Below are 22,237 nucleotides of genomic sequence, written 5' to 3'. Positions count from 1 at the left end.
CCCAACACCAACGGACTAGTTAGAATTTTCACAATCTCGCAACGCAGACGCTGGAGCGTTGCTCGCGGTGTTTTCGCGAGACTTGAGACTTGGTTCCAGCAGATCATGTGACAATCCAACATGGCGGTGCCCGGCGAGGCGGAGGAGGAAGCGACAGTTTACCTGGTAGTGAGCGGTATCCCCTCTGTGTTGCGCTCGGCCCATTTACGGAGCTACTTTAGCCAGTTCCGAGAAGACCGCGGCGGTGGCTTCCTCTGTTTCCACTACCGGCATCGGCCTGAGCGGGCCCCTCCGCAGGCCGCTCCTAACTCTGCCCTAACTCCTACGGACCCAGCCGCTGGGAGCCAGCTTCTCGCCCAGACTTCGGCCACCGATGTCCGGCCTCTCTCCACTCGAGACTCTGCTCCGATCCAGACCCGCACCTGCTGCTGCGTCATCTCGGTAAGGGGGTTGGCTCAAGCTCAGAGGCTTCTTCGCATGTACTCGGGCCGCCGGTGGCTGGATTCTCACGGGACCTGGCTACCGGGTCGCTGTCTCATCCGCAGACTTCGGCTACCTACGGAGGCATCAGGTAAGAGTGAGTAGTAGACTGGGCCTACGGGCCTGGAACAGAGGCACCTTGTCAGAAGAGTGGTGAGGATAAGTCAGTCTGGTTAGGACTCTAGGAGTTTAGGTCATATTCTAGACAGCTTCAGGCTCAACTTGCAGGGAGTTAGTTCAATGCATGGAGAAAAATAAACCGGAGAGGCTTATTCGGAAGAGCTTTCATTTTGTTAGGTCTCTTCTGAGACCCTTTCTCTATCCAAGGGGTTGATTTTGCACTAACACAGAAGGAAAAAAGGAAATCCAGTCTCTAACCTTCTTACTGTCTTTCTCTCCTGCTCTCTCTCTGTGCTTCCTACCCAGTCCTTTCAGTAAGATGCAAATGAAGAGACAATCTTTTCTCTGGACAGCTCCCACTTTTATAGGAAATCAGTCTGATGGGGAAACAGGACAGTGTCAGAGCCCTCCAGTTCACACATTCAACAGATGCTTCTCTTGCTAGACCTAGTGTGACTAGCTGGGTATGCAGAGAACAGTTGCACATAGTGTGTGCTCAGAATCCACAAAGGAAGAGATTTGGAAAAAGGTAATTGCCACAGAGATGTCATTCTAATTGTTAGCATTCGCTGAGCACTCTGTGTATTTAGTAGGCACTGTTCTAAGCCTTTTGTTTTCTTACCCCTCACAACAGTCCTATGAGATAGGAGCTATTGTTTCTCCCATTTTATAGGTGAAGAAACTGAGGGAAGCGAAGTTATGTGACTCACCTGAGGTTACAGAGTTACTTAGTGTCAGGGCTACAACAAACCTAGGCGTCTGTTCCAGAGCCTATACTGTTTATCACTAAGTGCTGTGAGATGACAGAGAAGGGAGAAACTGACTTCCTAGACTTATCATGAAATGTGACTTTCCATCTGGGTCTTGAAAAATAAATAGGAGTTAATAGGAGAGAATGGTGTTTCTGGGTTTCAAGGTAAATGGCATTTGCAAAGACACAGATTTGAAAGTCTGTGAAACTTTCAGGGCATGCTAAATTGTTCATTGTGGGCCGGGTTGCAGTGGCTGGTGCCTGTAATCCCAGCACTTTGGGAGGTGCGTAGGCGGATCTCTTGAGCTCAGGAGTTCAATACCAGCCTGGGCAACATGGTGAAACTCCATCTCTACCAAAAATACAAATTAACCAGTTGTGGTGGCGCATGCCTGTAGTCCCAACTACTTGCGAGGTTGAGGTGGGGGGATCGCTTGAGCCCAGGAAATGGAGGTTGCAGTGAGTCAAGATTGTGCCACTGTACTCCAGCCTGAGTGACAGAACGAGACCCCATCTCAAAAAAAAAAAAAAAAAAAAAAAAAAAAGAAGAAGGAGGAAAAAAAGAAATGAGGAGAAAAATTGTTTGGTGTGGCTGAAGCACATGGTATGAAGACATGCAGGAGGTGGGAGTTGGTGACAGTTGAGAATCAAAAGGTCATCAGATGGGTGGATTGCTTGAGGCCAGGACCAGCCTGGGCAACATGGCATAACCCTGTCTGTACTAGAAATACAAAAATCAGCCAGGCATGGTGGCACATGCCTGTAATCCCAGCTACTCGGGAGGCTGAAACACGAGAATCACTTGAACCCGGGAGACGGAGGTTGCAGTGAGCTGAGATTGCACAACTGCATACTCCAGTCTGGGTGACACAGTGAGAATCTGTCTCAAAAAAAAAAAAAAGAGAAATAAAAAAAAGGCTTCAGGAGCGAGAGCTGGAAGAAACTTGTATGCCCAGCCAAGGTGATGAGAAATGACATGAAACTACTAGGTAGTTTTGTAGTTCTGCTTGGGGAGAGATGAAAAGGCCTGGAGAAGTTTGAGAGGGAGGAACAGCATTAGGCTAATGGATTTATTTTATTATTTATTTATTTTTGAGACAGGGTACTCTGTCACCCGAGATGGAGTGCAGTGGTGCAGTCTCGGCTCACTACAGCCTCACTTCCCAGGCTCAAGCAGTCCTCCTGCCTCAGCCTCCCAAGGAGCTGGGATCACAGGGTGCACCACCACTCCCAGCTAACTTTTTTATTTTTTGTAGAGATAAGGGTCTCACCATGTTGCCCAGGCTGGTCTTGAACTCCTGAGTTCAGGCAATCCTCCTGCCTCAGCCTCCCAAAGTGCTGGGATCACAAGCGTGAGCCACTGTGTCAGCCTGGATTTATTTATTTTTATTTTGTCTAAGTCTGTTTACTAGGGAAAGGCTAATAGATTTAAACATTGGCCAATTTCTGGCTCAAGTGTTGCTGGAGGCTTCTGGGTTTCAAGATCTATTCTCCCTCCTTCCCAAGGTTTAGGCTCCTTTCCCTTCAAGACCCGGAAGGAAATGCAGAGTCGGAAGGCTGAGAATGAAGCCTTCACCCTGGCTGACCTGAAGCAGCTGCCAGAGCTGAACCCACCGGTGCTGATGCCCAATGGGAATGTGGGGACTCCCCTGCGGGTCTTTTTGGAGTTGATCCGGGCCTGCCGCCTACCCCCTCGGATCATCACCCAGCTGCAGCTCCAGTTCCCCAAGACAGGTTCCTACCGGCGCTACGGCAATGTGCCTTTTGAGTATGAGGACGCAGAGACTGTGGAGCAGGAAGAGCTTGTGTATACAGCAGAGGGTGAGGAAATACCCCAGGGAACCTGCCTGGCAGATATACCAGCCAGCCCCTGTGGAGAGCCTGAGGAAGAAGCAAGGAAGGAAGAGGAAGAAGAGTCTCACTCAGATGACGTGAGTACAGTGTGCTACCCTGTTCTGCTGGCAGCTGAAAGAGGCCAAAGGCATTAATAATACCACTTTTCAATTGTCCGTTACAAGGGTGCGGTCGTGGTGCAGTCTCTGCTCACGGCAAGCTCTGCCTCCTGGGTTCAAGCCATTCTCCTGCCTCAGCCTCCCGAGTAACTGGGACTATAGGCACCCACCACCACGGCCGGCTAATTTTTTTTATATTTTTAGTAGAGACGGAGTTTCACCATGTTAGCCAGGATGGTCTCAATCTCCTGACCTTGTGATCCACCCACCTCAGCCTCCCAAAGTGTTGGGATTACAGGCGTGAACCACTGCGCCTGGCCTGTTACAAGGGTTCTTAACCTGGGGTCCTCAGGAGGGTTCCAAGGAGTCTGAGAAGGAATGTAAAACTACATTTGCATGTGTGTTTCTGTATTTCTCTAGGGAGATGGTCCAGAGCTTTTACCAGAATATTTGTAAGTGGGTCTTATTTTTCATTCCCTTGGAAGGGATATATAAGGGTGGTTCCTTTTTTTTTTTTTTTTTTTTTTTTTGAGACAGAACCTCACTCTGTTGTCCAGGCTGGAGTGCAGTGGTGCGATCTCAGCTCACTGCAAGCTCCGCCTCCTGGGTTCACGCCATTCTCCTGCCTCAGCCTCCCGAGTAGCTGGGACGACAGGTGCCCGCCACCACGCCTGGCTAATTTTTTGTATTTTTAGTAGAGACAGGGTTTCACCATGTCAGCCAGGATGGTCTCGATCTCCTGACCTCGTGATCTGCCTGCCTTAGCCTCCCAAAGTGCTGGGATTATAGGTGTGAGCCACCGCACCCAGCCAGGATGGTTCCTTTTTATTCATTTTTTCTTTGTTTTGAGACCGAGTCTCGCTGTGTCACCCAGGCTGGAGTGAAGTGGTGCAATCTCGGCTTACTGCAACCTCCACCTTCTGGGGTTTAAGTGATTCTCCTGCCTCAGCCTCCCGAGTAAGCTGGGACTACAGGCTTGTGCCACCAAGCCCGGCTAGTTTTTGTTTTTGTATTTTTAGTAGAGACGGGGTTTCACCATGTTAACCAGGAGAGTCTCGATCTCCTGACCTTGTGACCCGCCTGCCTTGGCCTCCCAAAGTGCTGGGATTACAGGCATGACCCACCGTGCCAGGCCCATTTTTTCTCTTTTTTTTTTTGAGACGGAGTCTCGCTCTGTCGCCCAGGCTGGAGTGCATGGCCGGATCTCAGCTCACTGCAAGCTCCGCCTCACGGGTTCACGCCATTCTCCTGCCTCAGTCTCCTGAGTAGCTGGGACTACAGGCGCCCGCCACCTTGCCCGGTTAGTTTTTTGTATTTTTAGTAGAGACGGGGTTTCACCGTGTTAGCCAGGATGGTCTCGATCTCCTGACCTCGTGATCCACCCGTCTCACCCTCCCAAAGTGCTGGGATTACAGGCTTGAGCCACCGCGCCCAGCCCATTTTTTCTCTTTTAAAAATTATTTCCAGCTGGGCATGGAATCATTTGAACCCGGGAGGTGGGGGTTGCAGTGAGCTGAGAAAAAAAAAAAATTTCCATGTGAAAGACCAGATAAGGCGAATTCATTTTCAGCGATGAAAATGTGCTGACCAAGACATGTGCAGTGACTTGTCTAAGATCATCTCAGGAAATAGAGGTCAAGCTAGGGTGTGAGCCCAGTTCTTGCTTCTTCCTTAACCTCTGCATGCTGTCATGATGTGGCTGAGCAGTCGTCTCTATTTTCGGACCTCGAGGCAGCAGATTGAACAGTAGCCTCCACTTTCACTTCATTAGTGACATAGACATTTCTTTGGTTCCTTTCCCCAGACTTGGTTGCACATCCATAAAATCAGGAAGGTGGGCCGGGCGTGGTGGCTCAAGCCCGTAATCCCAGCACTTTGGGAGGCCGGGACAGGCGGATCACGAGGTCAGGAGATCGAGACTATCCTGGCTAACACGGTGAAACCCCGCCTCTACTAAAAAATACAAAAAACTAGCCGGGCGAGGTGGCGGGCGCCTGTAGTCCCAGCTACTCAGGAGGCTGAGGCAGGAGAATGGCGTAAACCCGGGAGTCGGAGCTTGCAGTGAGCTGAGATCCGGCCACTGCACCCCAGCCTGGGCGACAGAGCAAGACTCCGTCTCAGGAAAAAAAAAAAAAAAAAAAAAAATTCAGTAAGGTGTGATTTGTTGGGAAAACTTTTTAAAAAATGTGTACCCTGGGTAAAAAGTAATTCACCCATGTTTCAAAGCTTCCGGCCAGCTGGGTGTGGTGGCTCACGCCTGTAATCCCAGCACTTTGGGAGGCCGAGACGGGCGGATCACAAGGTTAGGAGATCGAGACCATCCTGGCTAACATGGTGAAACCCCGTCTCTACTAAAAAATACAAAAAACTAGCCGGGCGAGGTGACGGGTGCCTGTAGTCCCAGCTACTCGAGAGGCTGAGGCAGGAGAATGGTGTAAACCCGGGAGGCGGAGCTTGCAGTGAGCTGAGATCTGGCCACTGCACTCCAGCCTGGGTGACAGAGCGAGACTCCGTCTCAAAAAAACAAACAAACAAAAAAGCTCCCAGCCAAAATTGCTAAGATATCCGGACCACATCCTTAGTGTGGTACCATTCTGACTTCCCCTCCCTCCCCTCTTCTCTCCCCTTCCTTCCTTTTTTTTTTTTTTTTTTTTTGTGTGAAGCAGGCTGTGGTTCTGTTGCCCTGGCTGGAGTGCAGTGGTGCAATCTCGGCTCTCTGCAGCCTCCAACTCCCTGGGCTCAAGCCATCCTCTCACCTCAGCTTCCCCAGTAGCTAGGACTACACTCACACATCACCACACTTGGCTAATTTTTGTATTTTTTGTAGAGATAGGGTTTTGTCTTGTTGCCTAAACTGGTCTTGAACCCCAGAGCTCAAGGGATCCTCCCACCTTGGCTTCCCAAAGTGCTGGGATTACAGGCGTGAGCCACTGCATCTGGCCCCATCCTGACTTTTCTTCAGCACTTGAAGGCCTGCAGGATTTCAAGCCAGGAATCATTCTGTCATTCCACAAATCCAGTCAAGCCAAGGGCTAGTGTAGGATTCCGAAGGCATTCTAAGACCCATTTCCTGCCCTCAAAGAGCCTAAAATCTCCCTGAAAAGAAAGAACCAGCATCTGGAGATACTGCAACTGGATGTGGCCACCTGGGTTTGCATCACTGGCTCTGCTGCTCCCTCAGTGTACTCTTTCGAACAAATAACTTTTTACTCCCCCGAACCTAGGTTTTGTCATCTGTAGAATGGGAATAATGGTACTTATCTCACAGGGTTGTTGTGATGATTAAAGGAGCTAAGCTATGGGAAGGGCCTGACACACCAGAGACAATAAGCGTTCTTGTCCATTCTTTCTTTGTGATGTCACATAAAAAGGCCTAACCAGTGTGTACTGATTAGCATTGAGAGTTCAGAGACTGGTGGGAGAGCTGTGGGCCTAAGTTCGGGGGGCTTCATGTAGGCTGTAGGACTTGAGGGACGAGGAGGATTTAACCAAGTGGAGAAGAGAAGGGTGTGGGAGAGGAAAGTGGGTATTTCAGGCAGGGAAAGACATGGCCAAAAGCACAGAGCTGAGTGAGGCTTGTGGGGACAGGAGCAAACTATGTTGAGAATTATCAGGGGCTAGAGACATGTGTTGGTCGGGGGGCAAATATGTGCTGCTTCTTGGAGAAATTCGAAGGAATGGGGCTGAGGCTTGCCACACATGCCTCCTGTGCCCTGCGCTTCCCTCCCTCTGGGCATGAGGTCAGGAAGCTCAGGCAGATCACTTCTCCCTGCCTTTTAGGACGATGACCGGGGTGAGGAATGGGAACGGCATGAAGCGCTGCATGAGGACGTGACCAGGCAGGAGCGGACCACTGAACAGCTCTTTGAGGAGGAGATTGAGCTCAAGTGGGAGAAGGGTGGCTCTGGCCTGGTGTTTTATACCGATGCCCAGTTCTGGCAGGAGGAAGAAGGAGGTAATGCTGGTACCCAGGCAAAGGCAGGGGTGACCCCTGCTGCATTCTCTTGGGGTTCCCTGTTCTGCACAGTAGATTCCCTAGTGGTGAGCCCAAACCAAAGGCTAGGGAACAGGCTGACCTTTATTGTATATGAGAGACCAATCATCCTTTTTAAGAGTGGGGATCAGTGAGATGGAGAGAAAATGTCCCCCCACCCCCTGCAAATTCTGAATAACCCTCCCAGAGGAAGGATCTTAAAATACAAACAAACTGGGTGCAGTGGCTCATGCCTATAGTCCGAACTACTCAAGAGACTGAGGCAGGAGGATCACTTGAGCCCAGGAGTTCAAGGTTGCAGTGAGCTATGAACCCACTACTTTACTCCAGCCTGGGGGACAGAGTGAGACCTTCTCTAAAATAAACAAATGCCCCGCCGGGCATGGTGGCTCATGCCTGTAATCCCAGCACTTTGAGAGGCTGAGGTGGGCAGATCATGAGGTCAAAAGATCGAGACCATCCTGGCCAACATGGTGAAACCCTGTCTCTACAAAAAATAAAAAAATTAGCTAGGTGTGGTAGCACGCACCTGTAGTCCCAGCTTCTTGGGAGGCTGAGGCAGGAGAATTGCTTGAACCCGGGAGGCAGAGATTGCAGTGAGCCAAGATCACGCCACTGCAGTCCAGCCTGGCGACAGAACGAGACTCCATCTCAAAAAAACAAAACAAAACAAAAAAGCCAAACAACTCTAGGTTTACCTCTTAATAGAACTGAGAGTCCTTATTGCACTCTGTTGGATGCTTTTCTATCCCAGCAGATTTTGATGAACAGACAGCCGATGACTGGGATGTGGACATGAGCGTGTACTATGACAGAGGTACTGGGCAAGGAATATCAATACTGGGAGGTGAAACGGGTGCCCTGGCCTTGCAGTGACACTTTGCCAGAGCTAGCAAAGGCTGAGACAGGGAACCATTCCCTTGGGGTAGCCCACTGAGAGGGTTCCTCTTAAAACATCTTTGGTTGTGTACATTAAGTGCTAGTTTTGGACAGAGCCTTCCTTTCTTGGAGGAGGACGAGGGACAGATAGCCCTCAGGGGCTCTGGGTCTGATGGTCAGGCCCTGGTAGGTGGCTGGTCAGGAACTCAGGCTCTAGTAAAGTTTAGATTTTAGAAGAGAAAAGGACCTGGGTGGGGGAAATAGCCAAGTGGGGGAGGGGAGAAGACCTGGGTTCTAATCCTCTCTCTGTCATTTGTTGACTCTGTTACTTTTCTGTACCACAATCTTCTCATCTGTATGATTGGGGAGAACCATGGTTCCTACTCTTGGGGAGCTCCCAGTCTAATGAGAGAGATACAGAACACCATTAAAATGAATAAGTCAATCTTATGAGGGGGTCCTAGAAACCTGATTCTTCCCCCTTCTTTGAGAGGGACGCTTCCATAAACTGAGCTCTGGTTCCTCAGATGGTGGAGACAAGGATGCCCGAGACTCTGTCCAAATGCGTCTGGAACAGAGACTCCGAGATGGGCAGGAAGATGGCTCTGTGATCGAACGCCAGGTGGGCACCTTTGAGCGCCACACCAAGGTGAGTGAGCACTGTGCCCATCCCATGGACCCCTCTCTTTTCCTTCTTCCATCCCCATTCCGCCTACTCCCAGCAGGAGCCCGATTTCTTGAATCTTATCCCTTCACTTTGCAGGGCATTGGGCGGAAGGTGATGGAGCGGCAGGGCTGGGCTGAGGGCCAGGGCCTGGGCAGCAGGTGTTCAGGGGTGCCTGAGGCCCTGGATGGTGATGGCCAACACCCCAGATGCAAGCGTGGATTGGGGTAAGTGTGGCTGAGGGATTTCCCTGGGGGCCCAAGCCTTTCAGCTATGCCCTGGTTTCCCTCTTCCCACTGGTTTTGGCATGGGTGCTGAGTACTCTTGCAGGATGAACTTCAAAACAGAGTTAAGAGGAAAAAGTGAATCTGGGCCAGGTGCGGTGGCTCAAGCCTGTAATCCTAACACTTTGGGAGGCTGAAGTAGTAGGATTCCTTGAGCCCAGTTTGAAACCAGCCTGGGCAACATGTGAGACTGTCTCTATTAAAAAAAAAAAAAAAAAAAAAAGCCTGGGCGTGGTGGCTCACACCTGTAATCACAACACTTTGGGATGCTGAGGCGGGTGGATCACGAGGTCAGGAGTTTGAGACCAGCCTGGTCAAGATGGTGAAATCCTGTCTCTACTAAAAATACAAAAAAGTAGCTGGGCACGGTAGTGGGCACCTGTAATCCCAGCTACTTGGGAGACTGAGGCAGGAGAGTCGCTTGAACCCAGGAGGTGGAGGTTGCAGTGAGCCAAGATCATACCACTGCACTCTAGCCTGGGCAACAGAGGAAGACTCTGACTCAAACAAACAGACAAAAAAAGGCCAGGTGCGGTGGCTCAAGCCTGTAATCCCCAGCACTTTGGGAGGCCGAGACGGGCAGATCATGAGGTCAGGAGATCGAGACCATCCTGGCTAACACAGTGAAACCCCGTCTCTACTAAAAAAAATACAAAAAACTAGCCGGGCGAGGTGGCGGGCGCCTGTAGTCCCAGCTACTCGGGAGGCTGAGGCAGGAGAATGGCGTAAACCCGGGAGGCGGAGCTTGCAGTGAGTTGAGATCCGGCCACTGCACTCCAGCCTGGGCGACAGAGCGAGACTCCGTCTCAAAAAAAAAAAAAAAAAAAAAAAAAAAAAAAAAAAAAATTAGCTGGGCATAGTGGCATGTGCCTGTAGTCCCAGCTACTCTGGGGGCAGAAGAATCACTTGAACCCAGGAGGTGGAGGTTGCAGTGAGCTGAGATCACGCCATTACAATCCAGCCTGGGTGACAGTGAGACCCCGTCTCAAAAATAAATAAATAAATAAAGCTTTTTTTTTTTTTTTTTAAATTTTAAAGACTGAGCCCTAAGGCTTAACAAGATCATTCATACCCTTTGTTGGAGGAGTTTGGACTTGATGGTTACTATTAGGAAGTCTGTGGTGACAGAATGAAAATTTTATCTGAGGTCCCTTCTTACTGGCACTGTCAATGGATAGATAAGAGGGCTGGAGAGCAAAGACCCATATTTAAAGCCTCTGTCTTTGGACAAACCAGACGTAGTAGCTACTTCCCCGTCCTCTCCCAACCCCTTTAACTGGAATTTGAGAGCACCCTTCTCACTGAGAGCCCGTTTTTATCCAGGTACCATGGAGAGAAGCTGCAGCCATTTGGGCAACTGAAGAGGCCCCGTAGAAATGGCCTGGGGCTCATCTCCACCATCTATGATGAGCCTCTACCCCAGGACCAGACGGAGTCACTGCTCCGCCGCCAGCCACCCACCAGCATGAAGTTTCGGACAGACATGGCCTTTGTGAGGGGTTCCAGTTGTGCTTCAGACAGCCCCTCATTGCCTGATTGACCAGGTTGGGGGCTTCATTGGTCAGAATCTCATAGCTACATGATGAGAACCCTCTGCCCCGGCCTCATCTACCACTGAAGCAGAAAGGAGTCTGGGAGCAGCAGTCTTCGTGGCTGGTTCAGGGTGCTTTGCTCTGAGCCTGCCTGCCTGCCGGTTCTCTACCTCGGGCATTTTTACAAAAAGCCCCCTCCCGTCCCCTCCCCTTGGATATCAGGGGTAACGACCGATTGTCTTTGGTCTCTAACCCTAGTCTCTGGGCTTGCCCTTTGCCTCCTGCAGAATCTTGAAAAGCTGGATTGAGTGAGGCTATCAGCACAGCCTTCCTTGGGGACTCTGAAGGTGTCCCGAAGAAGGCCAGAAAGGGGGGGAAAGGGACCTGGACGAGGAGAGGATTTGTGAGCTTGGAAGAGCCGGCCTTGGGCGGGCCCTTCACCGCCTCACTAGGTGGGACTGCAGCAGAGAGTCCGCGGGAAGTGGCTTGGGTGTGCGACGTCACGGAAGAATAAAGACGTTTACTACTGGAGCTCCCTTTCTTTTCTAATTCGAGTCTGAAGGAAGGTCAGGGAAATTCCGAGAGAGATTTTCCCGCAAAGACCCCACATTCGACCCATTCCCGGCGAGAAAAACGCGGCTGCGCTGCCCTCCCCTCGGCATCGAGCTACGTCCCCGCCCTGAGGGCGGGACTTCCTCTCCTTGGCCCGCGGCTTCCGACGCTGTCCGGAAGTCAAGTTAGTCTAGTTAGTACCGGCCCGTTGGCGACGCTGTCCCCGCTGTTCCGGCTGAGGCGAGTGACGCTGGCCGCCAACGAGGTATACGTCCTGGGTCCCTCGCCCTCAGTCTCGTCTCCGGCGCGGCTGCTCGCCCCGTTTTCCCTCTGAGCTGACCTGCTCCGAGCCGTGGGCCGCCCATGGCGGGGGCCGCTCCGACCACGGCCTTCGGGCAGGCGGTGATCGGCCCTCCGGGCTCAGGGAAGACCACGTACTGTCTGGGCATGAGTGAGTTCCTGCGCGCGCTGGGCCGGCGCGTGGCCGTAGTGAACCTGGACCCGGCCAACGAGGGGCTGCCGTACGAGTGTGCCGTGGACGTAGGCGAACTGGTGGGGCTGGGCGACGTGATGGACGCGCTGCGCCTGGGTCCCAACGGCGGACTGCTCTACTGCATGGAGTACCTGGAAGCCAACCTGGACTGGCTGCGTGCCAAGCTGGACCCCCTCCGCGGCCACTACTTCCTCTTCGACTGCCCAGGACAGGTGGAGCTCTGCACGCATCACGGCGCCCTGCGCAGCATCTTCTCCCAAATGGCGCAGTGGGACCTCAGGGTGAGTCTCAGGGCGGGGAGGACCATTTTGCGGATGGAGTAACTGAGACAGGGAGGACAGACGCCACACCCCCATGTCACACAGGGAGGTAGGGGCTGAGTTGCTTTGGAGTAAAACAGGCATGAGTTCAAAATCTGGTTCTGCTACTGACTCGCTGTGTGGTGTTGATAAGTCAGTTCATCAGTCTGAACCTCAGTTTACTCACGTGTAAAATGGGTGTTAGTAGCCAACTTGGCGATTTCAGAAGTATGGAAGGGGTTAATGTAGAAAGTGGCATGGAGATTGTTGTAAATTGGTGGGCAAAAGTAAATGAAAGAGTGAAGTCAGATGCCGTGGGATTTAAACCCTTTGCCCACTGGGAGGCTCAGTGCAAGACATCTTGTAAGGAAAAAAAAAGCCTCCTATTTCCTGGGAGAAGGAAACGAGGGTAGTTATTAGAAAGAAACAGAGGCAGAAGGAGACTAATGGGGAAAGCTTCCCCTCTGTCCTCAAGCCCTCATTATCATGAGAGAATGCTGATTCCTGTTTCTCCAGGCCACTCTGACCCTGTCTCTTCCCTCCCAGCTGACTGCCGTCCACCTGGTGGATTCTCACTACTGCACAGACCCTGCCAAGTTCATTTCAGTACTGTGTACCTCCCTGGCCACCATGCTGCACGTGGAGCTGCCCCACATCAACCTCCTTTCCAAGATGGACCTCATTGAGCATTATGGGAAGCTGGGTAAGAGCTTCTGTTCCAGGTGAAGAGCAGGGCAGCAGCTGGGCTAGAATGAAGCAGACATCTCAGCTGAAGGTAGCTGCCTCTGGTGACTTGTGTGGTCTGCTGATAGTAGCCACAGGCAGGTTCTGACTCCTGCCAATTTATTTTGTGCCACTCTGTGCTAGATACCGTTGTGTAGATTTTGGAGACGAGAGAGCTACAGGTGGTGTTAGGTATTACAAAGGAATTAAAGTGATACGACAGTGAATATTTGGGAGTGAGGTGAGTGGAGTAAAACAGGCATGAGTTTAAATTCTGGCTCTGCCACTGAATCACCGTGTGATCTGGGTAAGTCAGTTCATCTCTCTGGACCTCAGTTTCTCACTTCTGCTCTGAGGCAGTGGCATCTGAGCTGAGACGTGAATGGTGAGAAGGAGCCAGCCAAGGGAGGACTGCTCTATGCAGAGGCACCAGTAGGGATAAAGGCCTTGTCTTAGTCAGTTTGTGCTGCCATCACAAAAATACCATAGACCAGATGGCTTAGCCAATAAATATTTATTTCTCACAGTTCTGGAGGCTGGTAAGTCCAAGATCAAGATACAAGCAGATCTGGTGTGTGGTGAGAGCCTGCTTCCTGGCTCCTAGACAGCCTCCTTCTGTGAGGACAGAATATATTCTCACATGGCAGAGAGACAGAGAAGGGGTGGGAGGCCAGGGACAAAATAGGGAAGATTGAAGTGGGCTGGTATGAGGGGAGTTGGCTAGAGTCCCAGTGGCCAGTTTTTTTTTCTTGACAAATTAGTACTCTCGACCGGGCGTGGTGGCTCACGTCTGTAATCCCAGCACTTTGGGAGGCCAAGGTGGCAGATCACCAGAGGTCAGGAGTTCGAGACCAGCTTGACCAACATGGAGAAACCCCATCTCTACTAAAAATACAAAAAAGTAGCCAGGCATGGTGGCGCATGCCTGTAATCCCAGCTACTCGGGAAGCTGAGGCAGGAGAATCGCTTGAACCTGGGAGGCGGAGGTTGTAGTGAGCCAAGATCACGCCATTGTACTCCAGCCTGGGCAACAAGAGTGAAACTCCATCTCAAAAAAAAAAAAAAAAAGAAAGAAAAAAATTAGGCCAGGCACGGAGGCTCACACCTGTAATCCCAGCACTTTGGGAGGCTGAGGCGGGCAGATCACGAGGTCAGGAGATTGAGACCATCCTGGCTAACATGGTGAAACCCCATCTCTACTAAAAATAACAGGCCGGGCGCAGTGGCTAACGCCTGTAATCCCAGCACTTTGGGAGGCCAAGGCGGGAGGATCACGAGGTCAGGAGATCAAGACCATCCTGGCTAACACGGTGAAACCCCGTCTCTACTAAAAATATAAAAAATTAGCCGGACGTGGTGGCGGGCGCCTGTAGTCCCAGCTACTCGGGAGGCTGAGATAGGAGAATGGCGTGAACCCAGGAGGCGGAGCTTGCAGTGAGCCGAGATTGCGCCACTGCACTCTAGCCTGGGCTGCAGTGCGAGACTCTGTCTCAAAAAAAAAAAAAAAAAAAAAATTAGCACTCTCCTGAACTGGGGACATTGTTCCCTAAATAGCATCTCTAGCCACAAAGGAACCTAGAGAAGACAGATAAAATGACCAGCACATAAGCAGTAGGGAGAAAAGGGAGGTGTCAGGACCTTGTCCAGGGAGCCAGCTAGCTTCTAGTCTGGACATAGAGTGATGTAGAGTCCTCAGCTCACTTTAGGATAGATCTGCCAAGGAGCCTAGATACTTAAGTTTTCTGGGCGGAAACAGGCCACTAGGGGGAGGTGCAACTTACTTCTTTTAGTGGGAAATGATTTATAAAACCGAATCAGGGACCTCAGCATCATCTAGTCCTTATTTTACATTAAGAAATAACTGGCTCAGAAAAGGAAAGTGATATACCCAGGAGGCTACCCTGCTAGAATGTAGCATTTATTCAGTTTAACCATTTACAGAGTCTTTGCAGTGTACATGCCAGGTCCTGAGGGTATGACCTGACTGTGAGCTCTGTGAGGTGAGGACAGCCATACACAGTTCTTGGTCCATGTTTGATATCATTATTTGCAACTTTATTTATTTATTTATTTTTGAGACAGTTTCGCTCCTGTTGCCCAGGCTGGAGTGCAATGGTGCAATCTCAGCTCACTGCATCCTCTGCCTCCCAGATTCAAGTGATTCTCCTGTATCACCCTCCCGAGTAGCTGGGATTACAGGCATGTGCCACCAGGTCCGTCTAATTTTGTATTTTTAGTAGAGATGGAGTTTCACCATATTGACTGGTCTTGAACTCCTGACCTCAGGTGATCACCCACCTCGGCCTCCCAAAGTGCTGGGATTACAGGCGTGAGCCACTGAGCCCAGCCTGTTTGCAGTTGTTGATCAAGCACTTCTCTGTACCAGACACTGGGGTTTACAGCATTTAATCTTCATAACAGTGCTATGAAATAGGTACCTGCCTATATAGCTAGTAAATAGCACAGCCAGCAGGGTAAAACCAAAAGCTTTTTTTCTTAGTAACTTCATTTTACTGTGTCAAGTAATACTTGAGTGCATAAATACACAAAGGAAAAAAAGAAAAACGAACCTCGTCCTCAGGTCTTTAGCCTGATACTGGTTGTTCCTGAACACAGTTTTCTCTCTTTAGCCTTCAACCTGGACTACTACACAGAGGTTCTGGACCTCTCCTACCTGCTTGACCACCTGGCTTCTGACCCTTTCTTCCGCCACTACCGCCAGCTCAATGAGAAGCTAGTGCAACTCATCGAAGACTATAGCCTGGTGTCCTTTATCCCTCTGAACATCCAGGTACTGGGGGCTAAGACAGGACTCTGACAGTGCCTGGGATTCACCAAGCCAAAAGCACAGGATGGTTTGAGGGCTTAAACAATGGTCTTTGCCCTGGGTTGACTATCGCTGAGTAATCTTAGTTTCAGGACCAGGGGCTGCTGTAGGGGCAAAATTCCAGTAAAGAGAGTGGACCAAACCCTTGCCTGTCTATTCTATTTTGCTGGATCCTCTCTTCACATGTTCCCTCCTCAGTGTGAAAATGGGTGAGTTCAGAAAGTCATCAGCAAGAAACTTGACCAGGACCAGGGACAAGTCTCTTAAGCCCATTCAACTGGGCAACTGTCTGTTGACTTTGCAAAGTGGTACCCAACCCCTGTGCCTCTCACCTTTACCCTGCAGAGATAACCTGGGAGACGCAGGTACATGTTAGATTCCTTTCTGCAGTGGGTGAACTTGAGCTAACTTGTCTCCTCACTTCTAATGCCATGCTTATATGAGGAGATGAACTCTATAATATCAATCATAACAGTTACCTCTTATTTATGGCTTTCTGTGCTGGGCACTTTGCTAAGGACTAGACATATGTAATTTTGGTTTGTCCTTCCCACCATGTGATATATAGACTGTTTTTATTACTGTATATGGATGAGGAAACAGTTATAGTTTTTTTTTTGTGTGTGACGGAAATCTCACTCTGTCGCCCAGGATGGAGTGCAGTGGTGTGATCTTAGCTCACTGCAACCTCCGCCTCCTGGGTTCAACCGATTCTCCTGCCTCACCCTCACAAGTGACTGGGATTACAGGCATCTGTCATCATGCCCAGCTAATTTTTGTATTTTTAGTAGAGACAGGGTTTCACCATGTTGGCCAGGCTGGTCTCAAACTCCTGACCTCAAGTGATCCACCTGCCTCAGCCTCCCAAAGTGCTGGGCTTTACAGGCGTGAACCACTGCGCCTGGCCCAGTTATAGATTTAAAACATGCATATTTATTGGATATCTGCTTAAGAGAAGTACTGTGCCAGGCACTGGGAATACTGCGACAGATGATCTGGCCCTAAGAGGTGCTTAGTTTAGTAGGGGAGGCAGGTGAGTTAATAGGCATTTATTACATGTACAATAGATGTAAACCCAGGGGACTATGGATGTGCATAGGGGAGCTTATCTGTTCTAATCTGAGTGAGTTGGTGGTCAGAAAACATGGGATTTATCCAGCCTTTGGGGACATGTAGAACTACTCCAGGCCAAGAAAGCTACACATACAGAGGCAAGATGGAGGAAGGTGTATTTAGAGATTGCAAGCAGTTTTACACACTTCTGTTTCACTCACAAAACTGTTTCTCTCCTCCCTGCTCAGGACAAGGAGAGCATCCAGCGAGTCCTGCAGGCTGTAGATAAAGCCAATGGATACTGTTTCGGAGCCCAAGAGCAGCGAAGCCTAGAGGCCATGATGTCTGCCGCAATGGGAGCCGACTTCCATTTCTCTTCGTATCCTTGCCAGCTTCCTGGCCATAGCGGAGAGGGTGAGACATGGGGCTCAGGAATGGCCACAGGAGGTGCAGTCATCATCCTTCTGGGTGACCTTTTTTTTTTTTTTTTAAGAGGGAGTTTCCCTCTTGTTGCCCACGCTGGATTGCACAATGTCGCAGTCTTGGCTCACTGTAACCTCTGCCTCCCAGGTTCAAGCGATTCTTCTGCCTCAGCTTCCCGAGTAGCTGGGATTACAGGCATGTGCCACTGTGCCCAGCTAATTTTTGTATTTTTAGTAGAGACGGGGTTTCACCATGTTGGCCAGGCTGATCTGGAACTCCTGACCTCAGGTGATCCACCCGCCTCAGCTTCCCAAAGTGCTAGGATTACAGACGTGAGCCACTGCACCCACCTGTGGATGACTGATTCATATTGATCAGTTGGGCTTCCTGATGACTGTCTCTCATGTGCAAAGGTGGTCCCTTGGCTTCAGAGTTGGTTGTACTGAGGACAAGGGATGATATTGAGCAGTAGGAGCAACAAATACAGAGGTCCAGAAATCAGAGGGCATTGGTCATTTGGGAGAGATGCAGGAGGTCCAGTTGCCTGGTGTGTTGCATGTGAAGAGGAAAGGACTTTGCAGGGGTGCAGGCAGGGCTGCCGAGGGAGGGGCCTGAGTGCCCTACTAAGGAATGTGGACTTCAGTTCATGAGTGGGCAGTGGGATCCACTATTCAAGCAGTACTGTTGAACAGGGTATGACACGATCACATGTACATTTCAGGAAAGCCCCTGCAATTGTGGAAAATGCATTTAAGGGATGTGATTGGGGGCAGAAGAGTTTTACAGTCTTGTTAGGTGAGAAGGGATGAAAAATTTGTAGTGAGAATAGAAAGGTGTGGAATGGAAAAATACTAAGGAGATAGACTATAAGAGTCAGTGACTGAATGGGTAGATGGAGCTGGAGCAGAATTTAGCTTCCCACATCTCTGGCTTAGACAGTGCATGGGTGGTTTTACTAATCACTGAGGCAGGAAAAGGAGGAGGGGGCAGGTTTTTCACATGGATAAAAGGGACAAGAGCTGGCAGATATGCTGTGTTCAGGGGTCCATGGGACATCCAGAGCTATCCAAGAGGTAGCCAGACTTTGGAGCTTGGTTAGTGACTAGTGAGGCTGGAGCCAAGAGGTATCCATCAGGTCACAGAGGCCATGCGTGAAACAGGACAGGAAAGTCCAGGCCCTCTAGACTGATGCTGTCACAGATTCAGCATCTACGCAGCATGCTGGAGACAAGGGGGACTCAGAGTCTTAGGGTACAGAGGAAAAGAATTCCAGCCAACACTTACTGATCTGTGTCAAGCCATATGTGGGAAACAAAGCTCATGGGGCGGGGGTTGGATGGATGACTTACAAATAATGGTAGTAGAGTGTGCAGTCTCTGGTGAAGGTACGAAGGAGCTGTGTCACACCTGCAGTTAATGTAGGCCAATTGGACTGCATGTGCTCAGCAAGGGAGGGGAGGAGCAATTTTTTGTTTTTTAAATTTAAGATGGACTTTTGGCCGAGCGCGGTGGCTCACGCCTGTAATCCGAGCACTTTGGGAGGCTGAGGCGGGCGGATCACAAGGTCAGGAGATCAAGACCATCCTGGCTAACAAGGTGAAACCCGTCTCTACTAAAAATACAAAAAATTAGCCGGGTGTGGCAGCATGCACCTGTAGTCCCAGCTGCTGGGGAGGCCGAGACAGGAGAATGGTGTGAACCCAGGAGATGAAACTTGCAGTGAGCCGAGATCATGCCACTGCACTCCAGCCTGGGCGACAGAGCGAGACTCTGTCTCTTTGAGACGCCTCGGCCTCGGCCTCCCAAAGTGCTGGGTGAGCCACAGGTGTGAGCCAGCACGCCTCGCCTTTTTTTTTTTTTTTTTTTTTTTCAGTAGAGATGGGGTTTCACCATGCAGCCTAGGCTGGGAGGAGCAATTTAAATAGTGTTGTAATATTTTGTACACCGTGCACATGGTTCGCAACTTAAGATGGTTCCACTTTACAATGGCGTGAAAGCTGTATGCATTCAGTAGAAATTGTACTTTGGGTACCTATCAATCATTCTTTCACTTTCAGTACAGTATTCAGTAAATTACATGAGATATTTTTATTATAAAACAGGCTTTGTGTTAGATAATTTTGCCCAAATGCAGGCTAACGTAAGTGTTCTAAGAATATTGAAGGTAGGTGAGACTAAACTGATGTGTGGTAGGTTATGTGTATTAAATGCATTTTCGACTTAAGATATTTTTGATTTGGGATGGGTTTATCAGGATGTAACCCCATCATAAGTCATGGAGCATCTGTACGTTACTTTATGTATTCATATATATAAAGGATTCTATTCACAAAACCATGTATGCTGCATTTAACAAATAATTTGAGGAATTTTCAAGGGTATTTTTAACCATATAGATTTGTGCTGATTTTAGATTCTGCCCCAACCCTAACCGACTTAAGATTCAGCAGCTCTCAGCAGGGCGCGGTGGCTCACGCCTGTAATCCCAGCACTTTGGGAGGCCGAGGTGGGCGGATCATAAGGTGAGGAGATCGAGACCATCCTGGCTCACACAGTGAAACCCTGTCTCAACTAAAAATACAAAAAATTAGCTGGGCGTGATGGCGGGTGCCTGTAGTCCCAGCTACTTGGGAAGCTGAGGCAGGAGAATGGCATGAACCCAGGAGGCGGAACTTGCAGTGAGCCGAGACTGTGCCACTGCACTCCAGCCTGGGTGACAGAGCAAGACTCCATCTCAAAGAAAAAAAAAAAAAAAAAAGATTCAGCAGCTCGCTATAAGAGAGTAGGGACTGATACAAAGAAGGGAGCGGTCAGCTCTGCTGAAGGGTAGGTGGGTAAGGAAAGCTTTATGGAGTCGTGGCACGTGAGTTGCATCATTTCAAGGTGAGGGTTAGCCAGTCTAATGAAGAAGGAAAGGGAATTCAAGTTAAAGAGAACAGTATATGCAAAGGCATAGAGGTTCAAAGTTGAGACAGGTTTTGAGGGTTGCAAATAAGATGGCATGGGCCAAGTGTAATGGCTTCATGCCTGTAATTCCAACATGTTGGGAGTTAAAAGGTGGGAGGATTGCTCAAGGCCAGGAGTTTGAGACCAGACTGGGCAACATAGTGAGACCCCATCTCTCTCTCTTTTTTTTTTTTTTTAAGTATAGAAATTTATTTTTGACAAAAAGTAGGGGCTGGGCATGGTGGCTCACACTTGTAATCTCAGCACCTTGGGAGGCCAAGTGGGGGAAGATCACCTGAGTCCAGATCACCTGGCCAAATGGTGAAACCATGTTTCTATTTAAAAAATACAAAAATTAGCTGGGTGTGGTAGTGCACGCCTGTAGTTCCAGCTACTTGGGAGGCTGAGGCAGGAGAATCGCTTGAACCCAGGAGGTGGAGGTTGCAGTGAGCCAAGATGGCGCCACAGTACTTCAGCCTGGGTGACAGAGTGAGACTCCATCTCAAAAAAAAAAGTAGGATGACATGACTTGTGAGCAGGGCAAGGACTCAGAGAGGGGAGCAGCAGTGGGGCCAGACAGGTAGGCAGGTAGGAGGTGAGGCTTTGTATGCCCTACTCAGGAATGTGGGCATTAGGTCAGAGATAAGCAAGGTGGATTTTACTGATCCTCAGTGATCTTCAGGGCCAGCTTGCACAGAAATAAGGCAGTATCTGCTGTGGAAAAGTCACTGGGAAGGGGCACCAGTTGAGAGTCAATCTGACTAGGGGTGAGATGGATTTTGGTTGATGGATTCATAGAGACAGTAAAGAAAGGTCTGTAAGGGCCAGGCACGGTGGCTCACGCCTGTAATCCCAGCACTTAGGGAGGCAGAAGTGGGCAGATCACGAGGTCAGGAGATCGAGACCATCCTGGCCAACATGGTGAAACCCCATCTTTACTAAAAATACAAAAATTAGCTGGGTGTGGTGGCGGGTGCCTGTAGTCCCAGCTACTCTGGAGGCTGAAGCAGGAGAGTTGCTTGAACCAGGAGTTGGAGGTTGCAGTGAGCTGAGATCGTGCCACTGCACTCCAGCTTTGTGACAGAGCGAGACTCCGTCTCAACAAAAAAAAAAAAAAAGAAAAAGGTCTGTAACTTGAACATCATTTGGTGGGCTAAGTATTTTATTTGCAGGGTCATTTAATTCTCATTTCAAGCCCTTTTATAAGTGAGGCGACAGGCCCAAGGTCCCTCTCCCGGGATGTTTTGGAAGAACAGTTCAAACCTTGGTTTTGCTGGGTGTAGAATCTCAGTTTCTTCCTTTGGAGCCATTTGGTAGTAGAACAGCCGTGGTGTCCTAACATAGCCAACCTAGCCATGGCCAACCTCCATCTCCTCGTCAGACCCCAGACCCAGACATCATCAGGATTTGAACCCACTTGGTCTGGCTCCAGAGCATGTACCATAACACAACATTGGAAGGTTAGCGCTCTTCAGTCCTTTGATCCGCAGCAATGTGTGGAAGAGGCATATAGAGGAGCAGCATTTGAGTCTGGATGTTTTTGGAGGCTTCTCATACTTGATTGGTCCCTATAATTTATGAGGAAGAGAGGGATGAACATGGTTGGAGTGTAGGCATCAGCGGAAGTCACATCCTGCCCAGACCAGCTCCCCATCCTCTGCCTATGCTATCAGCCTTGACGCACCCCTCCTCAGCACACTGGGCATCCAGGAGAAGTACCTGGCACCCTCGAACCAGTCAGTGGAGCAGGAAGCCATGCAGCTATAGCAACAAGGTGGATCCTGGAGAGCAGGATGCATAACCCAGCACTGGGGAAAGTGGAGGCTCCTGAAGCAGGCTGCAGACCCAAGAGCAAGTCCTCCCAGCGAGAGCTGGCGGGCTGGCAAGGGGATATTGAGCTCTGCAAAGGACTTCTGGCCAAAAAGCCAGACATGGCACCAAGCAGAACACCTACCATACTGTCAGTGGTGTCTGTGAGCTCTGGGCCCTGCCACCAGAAAGTCGAGCACTGGTCCTACTCAGGCTGTGACGGAATGTGCTGCAATACAAGAGTTTATATTCTACTTTTTGTGACTTCCAAACTCTTCTTCAGTCTTCCGGGCCCAGGGGTTTGGGGAAGAATGAGGGAGTGTCACCTTCCCTTGGAATAATCAGTATTTCCCCAAAGCATATAATTCACATTCAGTCACATAGGATTGACATTCAGTCTCTAGTCAGGTGTTTTTATTAATCTTCAGTTTTTGGTTCTCAGGTTTGTTTGTTATT

The 22,237-nt window shown here is 49.9% G+C and overlaps 2 protein-coding genes across 3 annotated transcripts; both read left to right on the top strand.

Annotated features, from left to right (window-relative positions):
* GPATCH3 (G-patch domain containing 3) lies at nucleotides 1-11,187 on the top strand. 2 transcript variants are annotated; one of them, XM_003891401.5, is made up of 7 exons: nucleotides 1-571; nucleotides 2,858-3,282; nucleotides 7,084-7,258; nucleotides 8,055-8,114; nucleotides 8,704-8,825; nucleotides 8,940-9,067; nucleotides 10,448-11,187. In XM_003891401.5, exons 1-7 carry the CDS (start codon nucleotides 121-123, stop codon nucleotides 10,662-10,664), a joined length of 1,578 nt encoding a protein of 525 aa, XP_003891450.1. In that variant the 5' UTR covers nucleotides 1-120; the 3' UTR covers nucleotides 10,665-11,187. The 2 variants fall into 2 exon arrangements, with proteins under 2 accessions (XP_003891450.1, XP_017814138.1); XM_017958649.3 differs by having other exon boundaries at nucleotides 8,052-8,114.
* Nucleotides 11,188-11,304: 117 nt separating this feature from the next.
* Nucleotides 11,305-22,035, top strand: GPN2 (GPN-loop GTPase 2). Its single transcript, XM_009202712.2, has 5 exons — nucleotides 11,305-11,982; nucleotides 12,547-12,703; nucleotides 15,354-15,514; nucleotides 16,852-16,982; nucleotides 21,667-22,035. Exons 1-5 carry the CDS (start codon nucleotides 11,572-11,574, stop codon nucleotides 21,737-21,739), a joined length of 933 nt encoding a protein of 310 aa, XP_009200976.1. The 5' UTR covers nucleotides 11,305-11,571; the 3' UTR covers nucleotides 21,740-22,035.
* The last annotated feature ends 202 nt before the right edge of the window (nucleotides 22,036-22,237 follow it).

The sequence above is a fragment of the Papio anubis genome, chromosome 1, assembly GCF_008728515.1.
Source record: "Papio anubis isolate 15944 chromosome 1, Panubis1.0, whole genome shotgun sequence".
NCBI classification, from domain to species: Eukaryota; Metazoa; Chordata; class Mammalia; order Primates; family Cercopithecidae; genus Papio; species Papio anubis.
The sequence above is the reverse complement of the archived record's forward strand: the minus strand, read 5'-3'. Positions and strand labels throughout refer to the sequence as shown.